This window comes from Mercenaria mercenaria, chromosome 7 (genome assembly GCF_021730395.1).
Source record: "Mercenaria mercenaria strain notata chromosome 7, MADL_Memer_1, whole genome shotgun sequence".
NCBI classification, from domain to species: Eukaryota; Metazoa; Mollusca; class Bivalvia; order Venerida; family Veneridae; genus Mercenaria; species Mercenaria mercenaria.
Genome location: NC_069367.1, coordinates 31,595,720 through 31,611,923, shown reverse-complemented (window position 1 = coordinate 31,611,923; position 16,204 = coordinate 31,595,720). Strand labels below are relative to the sequence as shown.

At 33.7% G+C, this 16,204-nt stretch overlaps 1 protein-coding gene across 1 annotated transcript; it reads left to right on the top strand.

Moving 5' to 3' along the window:
* The first annotated feature begins 5,162 nt into the window (after nucleotides 1-5,162).
* On the top strand, nucleotides 5,163-13,075 carry LOC128558497 (uncharacterized). The gene is made up of 2 exons (XM_053547984.1): nucleotides 5,163-5,283; nucleotides 9,636-13,075. Exon 2 carries the CDS (start codon nucleotides 9,669-9,671, stop codon nucleotides 11,436-11,438), a length of 1,770 nt encoding a protein of 589 aa, XP_053403959.1. The 5' UTR covers nucleotides 5,163-5,283; nucleotides 9,636-9,668; the 3' UTR covers nucleotides 11,439-13,075.
* The last annotated feature ends 3,129 nt before the right edge of the window (nucleotides 13,076-16,204 follow it).

The following is a 16,204-nucleotide window of genomic DNA, read 5'->3' as shown; positions in this document are numbered from 1 at the left end:
GAAGGGTCGTTACTCTTGATATGCTGTTTTTTTCTGGCTCGTACTGAAAGACAGAGAACAAATGGCCATTGTGCCTAAGATTAAGAAAATGCGGATGCTAGAGAATAAACAAACTTACTGTTAATGGCAGACGAACGGACGAACCTAAGAAATGAGAGCTTACCGTGTCTGAGTACTCCTCACTCAGGTAAGCGAATAATTAGATTGTGTATTCGGAATATTTAAAACGAATTACTTGTTTGTAGATGCAAAACAGAAACTAAAGACTCATCTGAACGGCACGGTGATCTCATTCACGGAATAAATTGCATCTGTTTGATTTGCCACCACCTGCCTGTGACTTAAAACTGACTCCCGCAATTTAACTTTATGCAATATAAAAATTACAATTAGACTGAAGTGGATGGAGTATTTTTAGAAAAGAAACATGTCGCTTGCCAAGAGGACTAATCAGGTGCTCCAGAGCAATGACACTACAAAAGAAACGGGACGTTGAAAATTCATTAATAACGTTACTCGTACTCGTTAACGTTATTCTAATTGGTGTTGTGTCATTAATTGGATACACTTTTTACAAACTTAAAGAAATATCATTAATATATCCGAAAACATTAGAGGAGTTAACTGTGCCATGCGATGATCTATCTCTTTGTCCTGAAGAAGATTTCGAAACATTTGATCATATAATAGTTATTTTAATTATTAATATTAGTCGATAGCAGTGTCAGGTCGGCGGCAGTCGACTTTAAAGAGCTTGACTCGATGTCGCTACCCAACTTACTATAGATGGAAAATTACTTTCAAAGAAAACTGGCAAAATGTATTATGCAATTAAGCGTCTGGTTTCCAACGATCACGTACGTAATTTACATATATACGGCGGATTCCTTCGAAGTAAACATGCTCCTTGGTTTATTAAAGTTCAACCGGACAACCTGTATGATACAATACGCAATTTTTTTTTGAATAATCTTATTATTGATAATGCTTATGATTATGCAAAAGCTCGTCACAAGTCAAATATTTATCGCTCCCGAAATGGATTAAAGTTTAAGAAATAGAACAGGTGTACATGTATATCATACTAAATATGCATGTTTTTGATGTCGGTTCTTGTCCGTATTCTCTGTGTTCTAGGCTTCGTGTCAGAGAATTTGAGGTCCGATGTGTTGGCTGTTTATAAAATAGGAATATCTGTTCTGTAAAGAAACCTCGCCTGATGATGAATATTATGGTAGTGATTATTTGCTATTACATCGATGAAAACACTGGCACTGGCCTTGACTGTTTCTGATTTTGAATATATTACTAGAATGGTGAATGGCTTCAAAGGTCTTATACTAATAATGATCATGAATAAATTTAGGTTAAAGACTGTTAAAATATAAACAACATTATGATATTGAATAGATTAGTTAAAACAAGTCTGGCCTAGCATGATGAACAATAAATTCACCTTCATTTCCAAATAAAAATACATCAAACAAGGTAGCGCTACAAGAAGTGTAGATGCTCGAATATATGAGGCCAAAAAACGTAACTATATATTTAATTGCCCATATTTTTCATACACTATGTCTTCAAATGTCTTCGAAAGACTGCTTATCATTTAAGATTTTTAGACTTTTAAGTCTTCAATACATTCCCGTTAATCACAAAACCAGAGAGAGATTTTATCATGTGGCATATCAGATGATTAATTTAGCGCTGATTATCATTTTAGGTTGTTGAGAGACTATCAAGATTACGAATTTTAAAAGGTAACTGTACAGTTTCTGGTTTTTACAAGAGCCAGTTTAAGTTTTATTGGAAATTCTCCGGAAATATCTTAAATTATAAAATTGTAATAGCGATATGATTTTATTCCATTCACGGAAGTGACAACTGACTATATTTCATATAAGTCTTCAGCTTGTAAAACATCTCAGATCTTGCTAGATTATTTTTCACATAATTGTTTTTTTTTATTGTTTAGGTTGGAGTGGCTCATAGTTAATTTTCTATTTACAAACTTCTATTTAAATCAAATAGTGCGTTTCATTCAAGGTTACAACTTTCATTTTCGACCACGTTAAATGCTGGAATAATTAGATAAAACGCTAAACGCTCATCTGTAAACAGACCGGAAACATATTTCAGGAAGTGTGTTGAAGTCTGCCCGCCCGCCAAATTCTGACTTACTGTAATTTATATGAAATGTGGGTATCTGTAGTATTAAAAATCTTATAATAAGTTTCAATAAATTGCTTTACAATGCTACAGTGCTCCAACATCATTATATATGTAGTAAAGTTAAAAAAAGTTTTATATGCATAACTTTCATGACAGCAAATGGGAACAAGAGCAGAGAGACCAACATCATACATCTACAAGTATTTCCTTGTATATTTTGATTAGGTTTAACTGATCGTCCATATCTTTCCTGTGGGAATGGCAGTTTAGAGTCAAAGCATGGACACCTTACAGTGGCTTTTACAAAACTGTCTATGCATCAATATTATCCAGGTTACGTATTTTCAAGGTTAAAAAGTTCATGAATAGAAGTATTCTCTGTTTATTACTTGTAATACAACTAATTGTAAAAATCATTCGTCCTCCACCTCTGATTTATGTGGGGAAGTTGGCAGTTACTTGCGGAGACCAGGTTTGTACTTGTACAGAATCCAGGAACACTGGTTAGGTAATTTCCCGCCGTTACACTGAAATACTGTTGGAAACATGACGTTATTCCCGAAACAAACAAACATAAAACATAATTGTAATATATCAGTCTGATCAGTTGCTCTTATATAGGAAGAATTAGTGTTCCTTAAAAATGAAACAACTACATGAATAAGCTTTATTTTACATACCATGGTTCAGACGTAATTCAACATTGGGACACACATGCAAGAAAGGCTGTGATAGATTCTTCAGTACAATATCAAAATGGCAAGATAACTATCACAGAAGGCAGAACTTACTACGTTTTTGCCTCGGTGCATTTCAGCATAAGTCGACAGGAGGACGGAAAGATCACGCCTATTGACGAACTGAAACAATTTTCAGTACGGATTTGCAGAAGAGTACCTGGATATGAGCAGACACTATTAGGGAGAAGGAAGTTATTCAATGCCAGCAATGCTGATGCTGTGTCGAGTTTAAAAATAGGAAGTCATATGGAGATGTCTGAAAATGATACTATATACGTTAAATTATCGGATGCAAACAGCCTGAAACGAAGCTCAAACGGTAACTGTTTTGGAATTTTTCCTATATAATCTAGTTCTGACAAAAATTCAGATAGGGAATTTGGTCACATTAACAACCTGATCGTGTTTGTTTTAACTTGATATGTTTATCAGCTCCATATAAAATGCACTGAAAGTCAGATTGCAAACTGATTTGCTTTTCAATTCCTAAATATACAGTCAAATTAATATCAAAGAACTTTCTTTGCTTGATAATATTTTGAGGCAATTTTCCAACCCTACTACGTTCATTTTGGTGAAGGTCAATAGAAATACACAGCATTCCTGGAATTTACTAAAGGAAACGACAAATCAATGTACAGTCCCTGGCTTGCGGATTGTTCAAAGTCCGCGCTTCCCCGCGATTGGACCCTAGCGCGGACAAGTTTATGAGCCGCGGGGATGCGCGTTTTTTCCTGCATCTCCGTAATATATTTTGCCGCTTCCACCGCGACCAAAAGCAATAAATCGGTTGCGGTGTATTGCGAAGACATATCGCAGCGCATCGCGGTGAAGGGCCGGTGTATTATAGTCTCATTAACAGTCCCAATTCAGTACCGATCACGTGACCTCTACACGTGTCCTTCCTTGTTTTGTTTTGAATAAGTCTCACAACTTTTTTATTGCAATTTGAATAATGCAGAATAATGCACGCTAGACAAGTACTTCGGGTTCATTTAAATGCTATCTAAAGATTATTTGAATATAGAAAGAAAACATATTTTATTATAAAAAATGAAACTTGCTGCATCAATACTTTATCTTGCCGTCAGAGACAAGAAATAAATGCAATTTGTCATGGTTGAGTATAGTTGAAAAGTGGTGAATGTAAAAGTTTAAGGATGTACGAGCTTTTTATCAGGATATTCGCCATTTTAAAATGTTTCTTCAAATATTGCCTTCTTACAAAAGTTTTGTCAAACCTTAATGCTAAATAATTAAGATATGGCTAATAATGTACAAGTTAATCAAATAGATTCTACGTTTTGCGTGTTTTTTTTTTTCACCCTTATTTTTGGCTGGCATTTGCCTAAAATTGACGTTAGATTTAAAATGGAGTAGGGGTAGGTAAATTCAAATATCTATTAAAGTAGGTCGGGATTAGTTTTGATATTTTTCTGACTGATACGTATAATGATAAGCTATAACTGAAATAAAAGTTTTCAAGCACTTTATATTATCTAGAAAATATAAATTAAAAAAAGAAAGAACAAAAAATATCAAAATTCACCAGTTTTAAACAGATTTTCCTTAGCAAATCCCTTAGATGCAAGGTGACCCAACTTTTTTCTTTCCATTTTGAAGCATTTTAGTGTGTCATTAAAGCTGCTTACAACATGACAAATGTATCACCAAAAAAATAACATCATTTGTTTCTGCTAAAGGACATAAATGCATTTATCATTCAGTTTTTTTAACGGAAGTATTACCATATACAGCATGAATCTGTAGAGAAAAATGATAATCAGGCCTCTCATTTACAAGAACAGTAACAGTTACTGCTGATAATCATGTTCTAGTGAAATCCATATCTATTTCATTGCACATTTCCTCGGTGGTTGATTCTTGGTCCTTCTGCAGAAAGCAGCCGCAGCTATTTGAAATACTTTTTATATAGGCTTTATATTTAAGTAGGCCAGTTTTAGCCCATCAGAATCAGATAGCCAATAAGGATGTCAATATTCCACGTAACTTTGTGAATGCCAGTGACAAATGTGATTTCAAGGAGGACACTTTTGACAGCAAGAAATCTGTAAGAAAGGGTCAAGAGGACCAGTTTCTGTAGATGGGTTGATCATTTAGCGTTTTATTGTAGGATAAACTTGGTTAAAACGTACTCTATAAACACGGTTAACACCGAGATTATAACGACTTCATGAAAGTCGAGAGTGTATTAGATAAAGTCCCAGTTAAACCAAGAAGTATATTAGACATTTTTCTACGTAATCAGTGAACTGCGTTTTCATTCGAATGTCAATTGTGTATAAACAAACATGATTTTCAGCAAAATAGAACTTAAACACTGGCGAAATAACTGTTACATGTATATCATGTAAGTACAAATATCTTGATTGACTTTTTGATGCTTTTAAGACTCTTTTTAACCTTCTTTTCGTTGCAATTGAACGCAATGAATATCAATTAAATATTCTACCGTTTGCTTCTCCATATTTAGTTACGTTGCAAGTTACTAATATTTAAATCATTCATTGTGTTTGGTTATCTTACTGCTTTTTGTATTACAAATTTCTAAAATGACAAGTTCATATATTTTACAAATAAATCTATGGAACGCCGCAGCTGTCTAACTTTATGGCAATGAGTGTTATGTTAACTAGTCAAAACAGTGTCTTATAACGTTAAAAACTATGTTACTAAGTTAACATCACACTTTGAAATTATACAATGACATATTTACATTATTTATAAGAAAACAGTTTTTTTTGACAAGATAACACCTTAGTTTCATAAGATTACATGTTTTAACATAATAGCATGCTCGATAGTTAAGATCACATGGTAATTTGACAAGAATACATAGCCTTTAACATAATAAAACACTTATTTGCAAATTACCACGTTAACACCACAGTTTGACAGGATAACATAACTTTTTAACATTTCATCACGCTCGGTAGACAAGATTGCATGACAATTTAACAATTTCGTTTTAATATATTAGCACGCCTGGCAGACAAAAGCATGCGGTACCTTCACAAGATAACAGTAACTAGATCTTTAACATAATAACACACTCTGCAGACAAAATTACACATAAATGATGACATGGCTAGCTCATATAATACTACGCTATTTGGGCAAGTTAACACCACAATTTGACATGATAACATAGTTAAATAACATAAAGAGACACTGTTTCATAATTAGTCAAATTTTTAATAATTTAAGTCAACATCACGCTTTGATTACATGAAATGTCCCGACATAAGGCCTCTGCAACATTTTATATTAAAGTTATCTCAAAATATTTAAACTTGTAAAGTGACATAAGCTATGGTATGTTGACATACATATATTATAATTATCATCGTAAAGTAAAGTGTTGAGAAGCTAAACGTGCCACAACGGTTTTGAATTATGATAAGTAAGCATTCTGCACATACTGCTATTGATCTGGTATATGTTGGTGGTGATTTATATTCTCTCTATCATATAATAATAGAACTTGTATCCTAGCGGATCTCACGTATGGTAAAGTGAACTGCTCTGAATTTAATTATATCACTTAAAGAAATCTATCTCAGTCTATAAATCCAGAGTATCCTCGAGACCTAGTTAATCTTCAGAGACAGAAAATATATCTTCTCCGGTCTCAATCATTTAAAAAGACTAAAATGTCACTGCTGATTTGTGAGACATGAAGACATAGATTTGAGTAGGTATGCAAATGTTGAACCAGTATGAATGTACAGTACAATTCGGGTATGTATATAAAGCATTATCGAAACTAAACCTTTTGAGTCACGCCAGTTATGATGGCCTCACGGTCGGACAGATCCTTAAACAAATTGAATTAAGAAGTCTTATTGGGTTAAGGGGCATGCTGTGGCATAAGCGCGCTCGTTTGTACTGCTTGGAGCGTTGCCGTTATTGGTCTGGTAATTTAGTTCGTATAAATTATCTCTATCATATAAATACTTGTAACATGGTACTTGATATTGCAGCCTAAAACGCAAACCCAATATTAATAGAATACAAAAAACCCATAATATTTCAATAATTGATATGCTTTTAAAGTGTAAAATTTATGATCAATATATGCATGTTGAAGACATGTTATAACTTTAACAACTTTAGAATTTAATAGGTCATGTACAATATGGTAAGGAAGGAGCAGTAATGCGATATCGTATCTGCGAAATTAACCAATATTTTATCAGTATGCCCAAGGTTAAGATATGCTATGTTTATCTTTCATCAAAATATTTTATCATAATATACCAAATCAAACAACTTCTTAAATGTATCTAACATTGCTCTATATAAAACTGAAATATGTTTACCAAGCTTCATTCATGGTTAAATGTCATGTCCTAATTTAAGAGTCATTGTTAAAACATTAATTTTGGTCCAACCTTAATGAATCTTGGTCAGAATGTTACCCTTAATAAAATCTTGAACAGACAGATACTTAGTCATCTGGGTTCAAAAACTAGGTCACCAAGTCAAATCAAAGGAAAAGCTTGTTTACACTCTAGGGGCCACATTTATGACTACATCTTCATGAAACTTCATCAGAATCTTGCAGATTTTTAGAAAAAAAATTGAATCTGGATCATGTGGGTCAAAAACTAGATCACCGGGTCAAATCAAATGAAAACCTTCTTAACACTCTAGAGGCCACATTAATGATAATATCTCTTTGAAACTTGGTCAGAATGTTAATCCTAATAATTTTTAGGTCAAATTCAAATCTGGGTCAAGTGAAGTCAAAAACTAGATTACTAGGTCAAAAAATTAAAGGAAAACGTTGTTATCACTCTAGAGGCCACATCTATAACTGTACCTTCTTGAAACTTGGTCAGAATATTAACTTTGATAATCTTTAGGTCAAGTCCGAATCTGGGTCATGTGGGGCGAAAAAACTAACACTCTAGAGGCCACATTTATAACCATATCTTAATAAATCTTAGTCAGATATTTAATCTTAAAAATTTTAAGGTCAAATTCTAATCTTGGTCAGGTGGGGTAAAAAATAGGTGATCAGGTCAAATCAAAGGTAAAGCATGTTAACACTCTAGAGACCTAGTTTTAAGTTTGAAACTCAAGAGAATTAATCAAAATGTTTGTCTTGATGACTTCTATGTCAAGATCTAATCTGGGTCATGTGGGGTCAAAACCTAGGTCACCAAGTCAAATCAAGGGAAAAGCTTGTTAACACTCTAGAGGTCACATTTATGAAAGTTAGTCAGAATATTAATATTGATACTCGTTATGTCAATTTCGAATCGGGGCGATGTGGGGTCAAAAACTGGGTCACTAGGTCAAATCAAATGAAAAGATAGTTAACACTCTAGAGACCACATTTATGACCATGTCTTAATGAAACTTGGTCAGAATATTAATCTTAATGATCGTAAAGTCAAGTTTCAATCTGGATGAGTTGGGTCAAAAACTAGGTCATTAGGTCAAATCAAACGTAAAGCTTGTTTACAATCTAGAAGCCACATTTATGACTGTATCTTTATGAAACTTGGTCAAAATGTTATTCTTGATGATATATCAAGTTTGTATATGTCTCATGTAGGAGCAAAAACTAGGACACTAGGTCAAATCAAACGGAAAGCTAGTTAACACTATAGAGGCCACATTTATAACCGGATCTTAATGACACTTGGACAGAATGTTAATCTTGATGATCTTTAGGTCAAGTTCCAATGCTTTTCAGGGGGGCGGGGGCAAAAACTAGGTCACCAGTTCAAATCAAATGAAAAGCTTCTTAACACTAGAAGCCACATTTATGCCCATCATATTTATGACCATATCTTCAGAAGACTTGGCAAGAATGTTATTCTTGATAATTTTTCGGTCAAGTCTGAATCTAGATCGTAATGGGTCAAAACAAGGTCACCAGGTCAAATGAAATGAAAAGCTTGTTAACACTCTGGAGGTCTCATTTATGACCATACCTTAATGAAACTTGGACTTGGTCAGAATGTTATTCTTGATGATCTTTAGGTCAAGCTTGAATTTGAGCGCTAGAATAACATCATATAAAACTCCAGAAGTCATATTTTCTACTTGATCTTCATAAAACTTTGACAAAATGTTTATCTATATGAAATCAAGACCAACTTAAATTCTAACTTAACAGTTAGAACTAGGTTAAGTGAGCGATACAGGGCCTTCAGGGCCATCTTGTTTTAAGGTAGTACAAAGTAATGCAGTGGCCCTAGCATATACGCACGGACGCACGCATATTTTTGCTTCATATTACATAGATAATGTGTATTATTATTATATGATATAACTTTAAGGTTTGCATTTACATAAAAGCATATAATAACACCTCGGGGAGCAACTTAGATAAATAATGTTTAAAAAAACTAATCTTGACGATGTAATGTGAACATGATCGCGAAACAAAGATTTAGCTGAGTGTATTCAGTTACAAGATAAAAATCTTTAAGAAGTTCCTGTGGAATTATAGAAATGCCTTCGTTGTTATAGTAATGTAAAAGTGATCTGGGGAAATCTATCACCGAGATTTTCAACGATAAAAGCCGATATGGTCCTGAAATGACCGTGTGTAATTTAAACAAAGAATACATCTTTTTTATTAATAAAGAACCCTTGAGAAGACAATTATCCAACTGCAGTGTGGAATTTCATATTTTATACACTACAGAAAATTCAGAAAACTAATGAAGAATTTTGTTTCAGATGAGGGGCGAGTTTGTGGAAATATAGAAGAAAATGGAGGTTTCTGGTCGTAAGCCTGAAGGGTCATCCAAGGACACTGTAAGCAAATCGTCTGCTGAAGATGGTGAAGTCTTTTGCCAGCCATGTAGCAGTGACGGAGACTGGACGGTTGCCACGGGATACTGCGAAAACTGCAACGAGTACTTGTGTGCTACGTGTTTGAAGCTTCATCGTAGACAAGCTGTATCCAGAAATCATAAAGTACTTGAAGGTGAAAACATGCCAAAGGATCGTAATTCATTTTTGACACTTAATGCTTGCTCTGAGTTGTGTGCCAAACATACAAATGAGATAATGAAATTCTATTGCTCAGCCCATGATTTGGTGGGATGTGGGGATTGCATGGTTCTGGATCATAAATCGTGTAAAGTGGATCGTATACAAGATATATCAATAAGCTATTTCAATGGCGCTGAACATAAAGAACTCCAACAAAAGGTAGACCGGTTCCTACAGAACATAGAACAAGTAAAGAGACAGATACAGACTAATGACAAAAACATTCAACAAAGATATATCAAAGCAGAAAATGATATAAAAGCATTCAAGAAAGAAATACTGGAGTATCTAGATAAGGCAGAGGCGGACATGATCACGGAATGGAACAAAAGGAAAAGGAGTGACGAAAAGCTGATATCAGATCTGAAAGAACATGAAAAGGCCATGAGAGGTAATATCAAAGAGTTGCATGAGAAACTACAATTACAGTTAAATAATGCAAACGAATTATTTGTCACAGCAAAAGACATGAAGGAAAGAATCACGCGAATAGGTGACAGCATAAAGCAGTTGCGACAAGACTGTCAGTTCAAGCAGTATGAGTTTGTTTGTTCTGAACATGTCAAAGAAATGGTTGCATCTCAGTTTAAGTTAGGTGAACTTCCGGTAAAGGGGCCAGTCACAGGACCGATAATGGAAAATAAGACTTCGGTGGATAAGAAACATATTACAGAAATGGAACCGCAGTTTGATAGTGAAATTGAAATAAAGGCATCAGATGACACGGAAGATTGCGCAATTAATGCATGTGCTCTGATTTCGTACAATCGAATAATACTAACAGATCGTAGTAACAAATGCTTGAAAAGTGTTGATATAGAAAACAGAATTATTGCAGAAAAATTCAAATTTAAAAGCGGGCCGAGTGGACTGGCAGTAATTACTAAGAATCGTATTGCTGTGACACTTCTTACAGAACAGAAAATACAGTTTCTGACACTAACTCAGTGTGACAAAATCACTGAAAGCAACGCCATAGAAGTTAAAGGCGCGTTTAACAGAATTTCTTGCCAGGAAGATATGATATTGGTTTTATACCGTGATCACGTTGAAATTCTGGATAATGATGGGCAATTAATAAAAGCTGTATCGAATTCGAATATGGAATGGCTGATGGACATTGCTCTTGACTCTAAATCTCTTTATGTATCTGATAATTCATACAGAGGAACGAGTGTCTTCAGATTTGATTTTGAAGGCAATCTTATTGCAACATACAAGACTAAGGATCTCTCAAATGTTAGCGGACTATGTGTAACAAGAGATGGTACAGTTCTTGTATGTAACTGGGAAGATAATGGAAGTATTCATATGATTTCACCAGAGTGCAAGAAGCTAAAAATAATTTTGAAGCAAAATGATCGTGTTAGATATCCATGGTGCGTTTCATTCTGCGATGAAACAAACAGACTTTTTCTTTGTAACATTGAAAAAGAACTTGATCCAAAACTAAAGAACGTTATGAACATATTTCAATTTAAATAATAACAGAACTAATATAGCAAGTTCAGATTAGAAACAAAAGTTTGATTTTCAGCTGAAATAGCCACAAATTATAAAAAGTTATATCATTCAATGATTCTCCATAAATAGATTGTGATGATTATGGGAAACGATGTGACGTTGGCGTGATTAAAAACGTTTATACTAGGTTTCCTATATCGCAATCTACCGGTGTACTTTCGGTGTCTCCACCGTTCAGAAATAACTGGATTTCAGTATAACTTGTTATAAACTCGTTTTAAAAACGTCTATTTTGGAAATGGATTAAGTCCATAATGAGTTTAATTAAAATGCGCAAAATATTTTGAACAGTAAGGCAAATTTAAGAAAATTGTGGAAATCTACCTTTACTGTAAATGCATGCTATTGGTTCTGAAATCGCATGGATTTAGCAGGAGCTTCACTTGCACATCGGACTAAGGTAATGTTTCAAGAGACAAAAACACACCAAATTAGTTTTTGATTAATGATAAATGGTTATCAAAATACTAGTATTTGTATTCAAGTTGCAAGAATGAAATATTTGCCATAAATGAATGTTGCGTTTGCATTTTTCTGGAGCGTAAATTGTTGAATAGGAAGTATTATAAGTATATCACAACCTTAGTATGTATACATATACACGTTCAAAAGTGATTACTTTTTTTTATTTTTGCGGTACCTTTAAGTGAGTTTGCATGATATAAGTTTTTTAGAGCACTGTTTGTCAGAAGAGGATTATAACGTTTGTTCAAGTTATACCGATTGTCAAAAACATGGTAATCAGAGCTAAAATTAGAAAAATCTTATAAGGTAATTTTATCTTAGAATAGCTGAGAAGCTATGGTAAATTGTTCTTTGTTATAGCCATATAGCTGCTAACACGATTATTTTTTATCTGTCCCGCAGGGAAAGTATACATTTGTTCGATTACTTGCCGGAAATAAATATTCCTGTCATTTATTAAGGAAAATATATAGTCTAAACTGGCGTGCTCTTAATTGACGTTATATAGTACTAGCATCATTATGACGTCATAATCCATATAGCTAATGTCAGGAAATATCCAAATCTTTTTGTCACCATCAGCTATTTTAAACGATTAATTGACCTTACGTATCTGTCTGTGAATGACAGCGGTGTTCCTAACCATCGGGACAGCAAGGATAGCCTCGTTAACTTGATGTGTCATTCCACATTGTTCCACGGGAAGGTAGATTCCAGTCACACACAGTCACCTTATAATCTAATATAAAATTTTCTTTTGGCTAGCTCTCCTGAAGAATCGTGCTCCAAACAAATGTGCCGAATGCCTATAATCGACCTAATGTATACTTTCCTGTTTGTTTGTTCTTAAGCTTATTTATAGCCGCCATCGGAAACCCATATGAACTCCTCTAGAAGACTGTTAATAAACTTTGTTGAAGGATTAAGTAAAATACAGAATACTAAAAAATTCCAGAAGCTTTTTTTTTGTTCTTTAGCGTGCTATGTGTAAAGCACCCATACACTGCATTCTTATCCATAAGTAAGTTAATTATTTTGGAGGAGCGGGAATTCGAACTCACGACTCCTGGTTTGTAGTTAGACAGTGTTACGACTGGACCACTCCGTCTGCTGTAATAAATTATCCTGTTTTTGTTTGTGTTAGCTCATTTATAGCCGCCATTGGTAACTAATATGAACGATTCCCCTAGAAGACTGTTTGTAAGTTTTCATTTTATTTTTTTTTGTGGGAGGATAGTGCAAGTTTCAGGATACAATAAAAATTCCGGAACCATACCCGTACACAGGACTCTTAACCTAATGTTAGTACTATTGAGTCGAACTCACGACCCATTGAATTAGCTGCTAGCTGTCTTTCAGTTGATACCTCAGCCATCATATGCTATTTAAAGAAGCGCGTTCTAGTAGATTGCTTTTCTGGTTCGTATATATATATATATATATCAGATATAATGCGTGATACAGAGATACAGCTTTGACTGGAATAACCCAAATCACTAGTAAAGTACTCATGTTTTATTATTTACAGTCATTCATCTATATGCCAAAACGCAAAGCGAGTTATGCACTATATACTTTTTGTTGTCCACGTTATCAATACATCCTTCTAGGAAGGGCTTAATTTAATGTTGATAGTACTTTTTGCCCAGCCCATATGATTTTGTATTGTTGAAATTCTAGGTATCTACTTGCATGCATATATAAATAACAAGCCATGGTTAAATAAATAAATCCAAAAAAACCCCAAATCATTCTGACAAAATCCTATTGATGTTCTAGGTGGACTCTTCCAAGATTATTCAAATCATTAAGATTTATTTGTTTTTTTTCTTTAGGTTCGTTTTTCAACAGTATTTTTAACAGGCAGTTATTCTAACCAGTGTTCTTGGTTTCTGTACCAGTACAAATCTGTTCTCCGCAAGTAACTGTCAACCTCCCCACGTGAATCAGAGATAGGACAAATGATTTCAGACAAATGTTTATCAAATCTTCACAGAGAACGATTATAGAACTCGCGACCCAATGATCCATGCTATTGGATTCACGACCGCAAAGGACGTGGCAAATGTTCCCTATTTAAACAATTTGGCTTGATTTAGATAAAAATTTACAGAAGGCTCTTAATTTTATGTTAAAAACAGATATTGCTGCTATCCAAATAGAGACTTCACATAATTGAATAGTTAGAAAAAATGCTACTTTAAAGGGAGATAACAAAAACAGTGCATTTTATAGTACTTTCTATTACGTTAATCATATAGTCAAACCCATGAGAAATACATGAGAAAACAATTATCAAACATCAAATTTAACAAGAAGATAATATACTGTATGTACATAACAAAAATGTGGACGCCACATGTTCATCAAAGACATTATGACCCTTTAAATGATTCTCACCCAAGATACTGTAAAACCTGGTAAATAAGCGTATACGCTTATAGTAATTTTAGTGACACTTTTATGCGCCTATTTTTGATATGCGCTTATATTTAAGCAGAAACTATGCGCTTATATTTGTTTTGCGCTTATAGAAAATCCATGTGCGCCTATTTTTGATATATTAGGAATATATAGGAATAGGAATTGGTTGAGAAAACGAAAGCAAAACATGGCCATGGACGTGCGCAGTGAACTACTTCCTTTTATTGCATACGCCTACAGTATTTATACATAATTAAAGTATAATGAACTATATAATTTGCAAATAATGTTCAATCTCTCGGACCATTCAATAATTGTTCAACACTAAGATTGTAGCATTTTATCCATATTCTTTTCACAGATTTACGAAAGACTGACAAACTGTTATGACAACGCACACAACTTTTCGGGTATTCAAACTTTTACCTTCATTTACTGAAAACATTTTCTATTCAAAAAGCATGATTATTGTAAACAATTATCGTTTTATCAGACAATAGAAGTTAAAATCTTTTAACACCCATCGGCTATTCAACAGGTAACACTTGTCACCTGTATTTATGATAAACTATTATCACGGTATAATACCGTTAATTACGTCTTTTTTCTGCATCTGTTATTTGTTTATCAGTAATCGGAAATGCGCCTACTTTCGAGACAAAATTATGGTAAGGGCATGACATGCGCTTATTATCCCATACGGAATAACGGTAAGGCCGTATGCGCTTACTTTTGATATGCGCTTATATACGAATATGCGCTTATTTACCAGATTCTACAGTATTTTAAGTTATTCTGAACGTCAGTGTATCTTGGCAGAAACTGATTGTCTGAGTTTTAAAGTGATTTTGATAACCAGGTTTCCATATTGAGTTTTGGGACAGTTTTATATCTATTTTTATAACCAAGAGATGATGAAGAGTACTTCCCAGTCCTTAAAATAGATTAATTTCTTTTCTAACCTGCCACAGAATTTATAGTTCAAACTACTTTTCTAACCAGAAAGGGTAAAGCTTTAACTATGTGTAGATTTCCATAATTTCTAAGTGTATCACACATTATTGCTCCTGTTTCACAGAACATGGCAATTATATATTGTACAAAATAAGAAGATTTTATGATAACAACTGTCAAAACTAATTGTTCAATTAGACTCTGGGTCAGATTTATTGACGAACAGAAATTGGACATTTTGTTTCAAGCCTTTAGTACAAATATATCCCAATACATATATTTATAATGTTCATTTTAATTATGAATTTATGATTTATTTGTCGACTTCTAAAGTTTTTTTAAGCTTTTGTTAATTGTTTACAATGTATACGTGCAGCCCATAGTTTACGTGCAGATAATTCGTTAAACTTGATACATATAAAGGTAACAGTAACAAAAAGATAACAGGTGTTCACATAACACATAAACAAACACAAAGTGATATACTTACTATTACCATGTACACCATAATCAAAACCAATTCTGCTATCATTGCCAAGGTCATACTGCCAAAAGTGTCTTGTGTAAGCTTCGAAATCTAATTGTTACTCTGAAAGAGTGAGAAAAGTTTCTCTCAATTTGTTTTAAATTCTTATCATAACTGTAAGTAGGATATTGATTTAAAGCTGATGTTATGTTGTCAAAAGTCAAAACTGAGAAAAATATTCAGACATTCTTTAACTTCATTTTGTATAGACTTGTTTCGAAAAGGTAACTATTGAAACTCTTACTTGCTTAAATTCAAAGTGAAAACCAAATGTATGCAATAAACACTTAAATTAAAATCGTGAGAGTGATCCCAAAGCATAATCACAGTTGAGAGTGTTTCGGTAAGCAGTTAAATG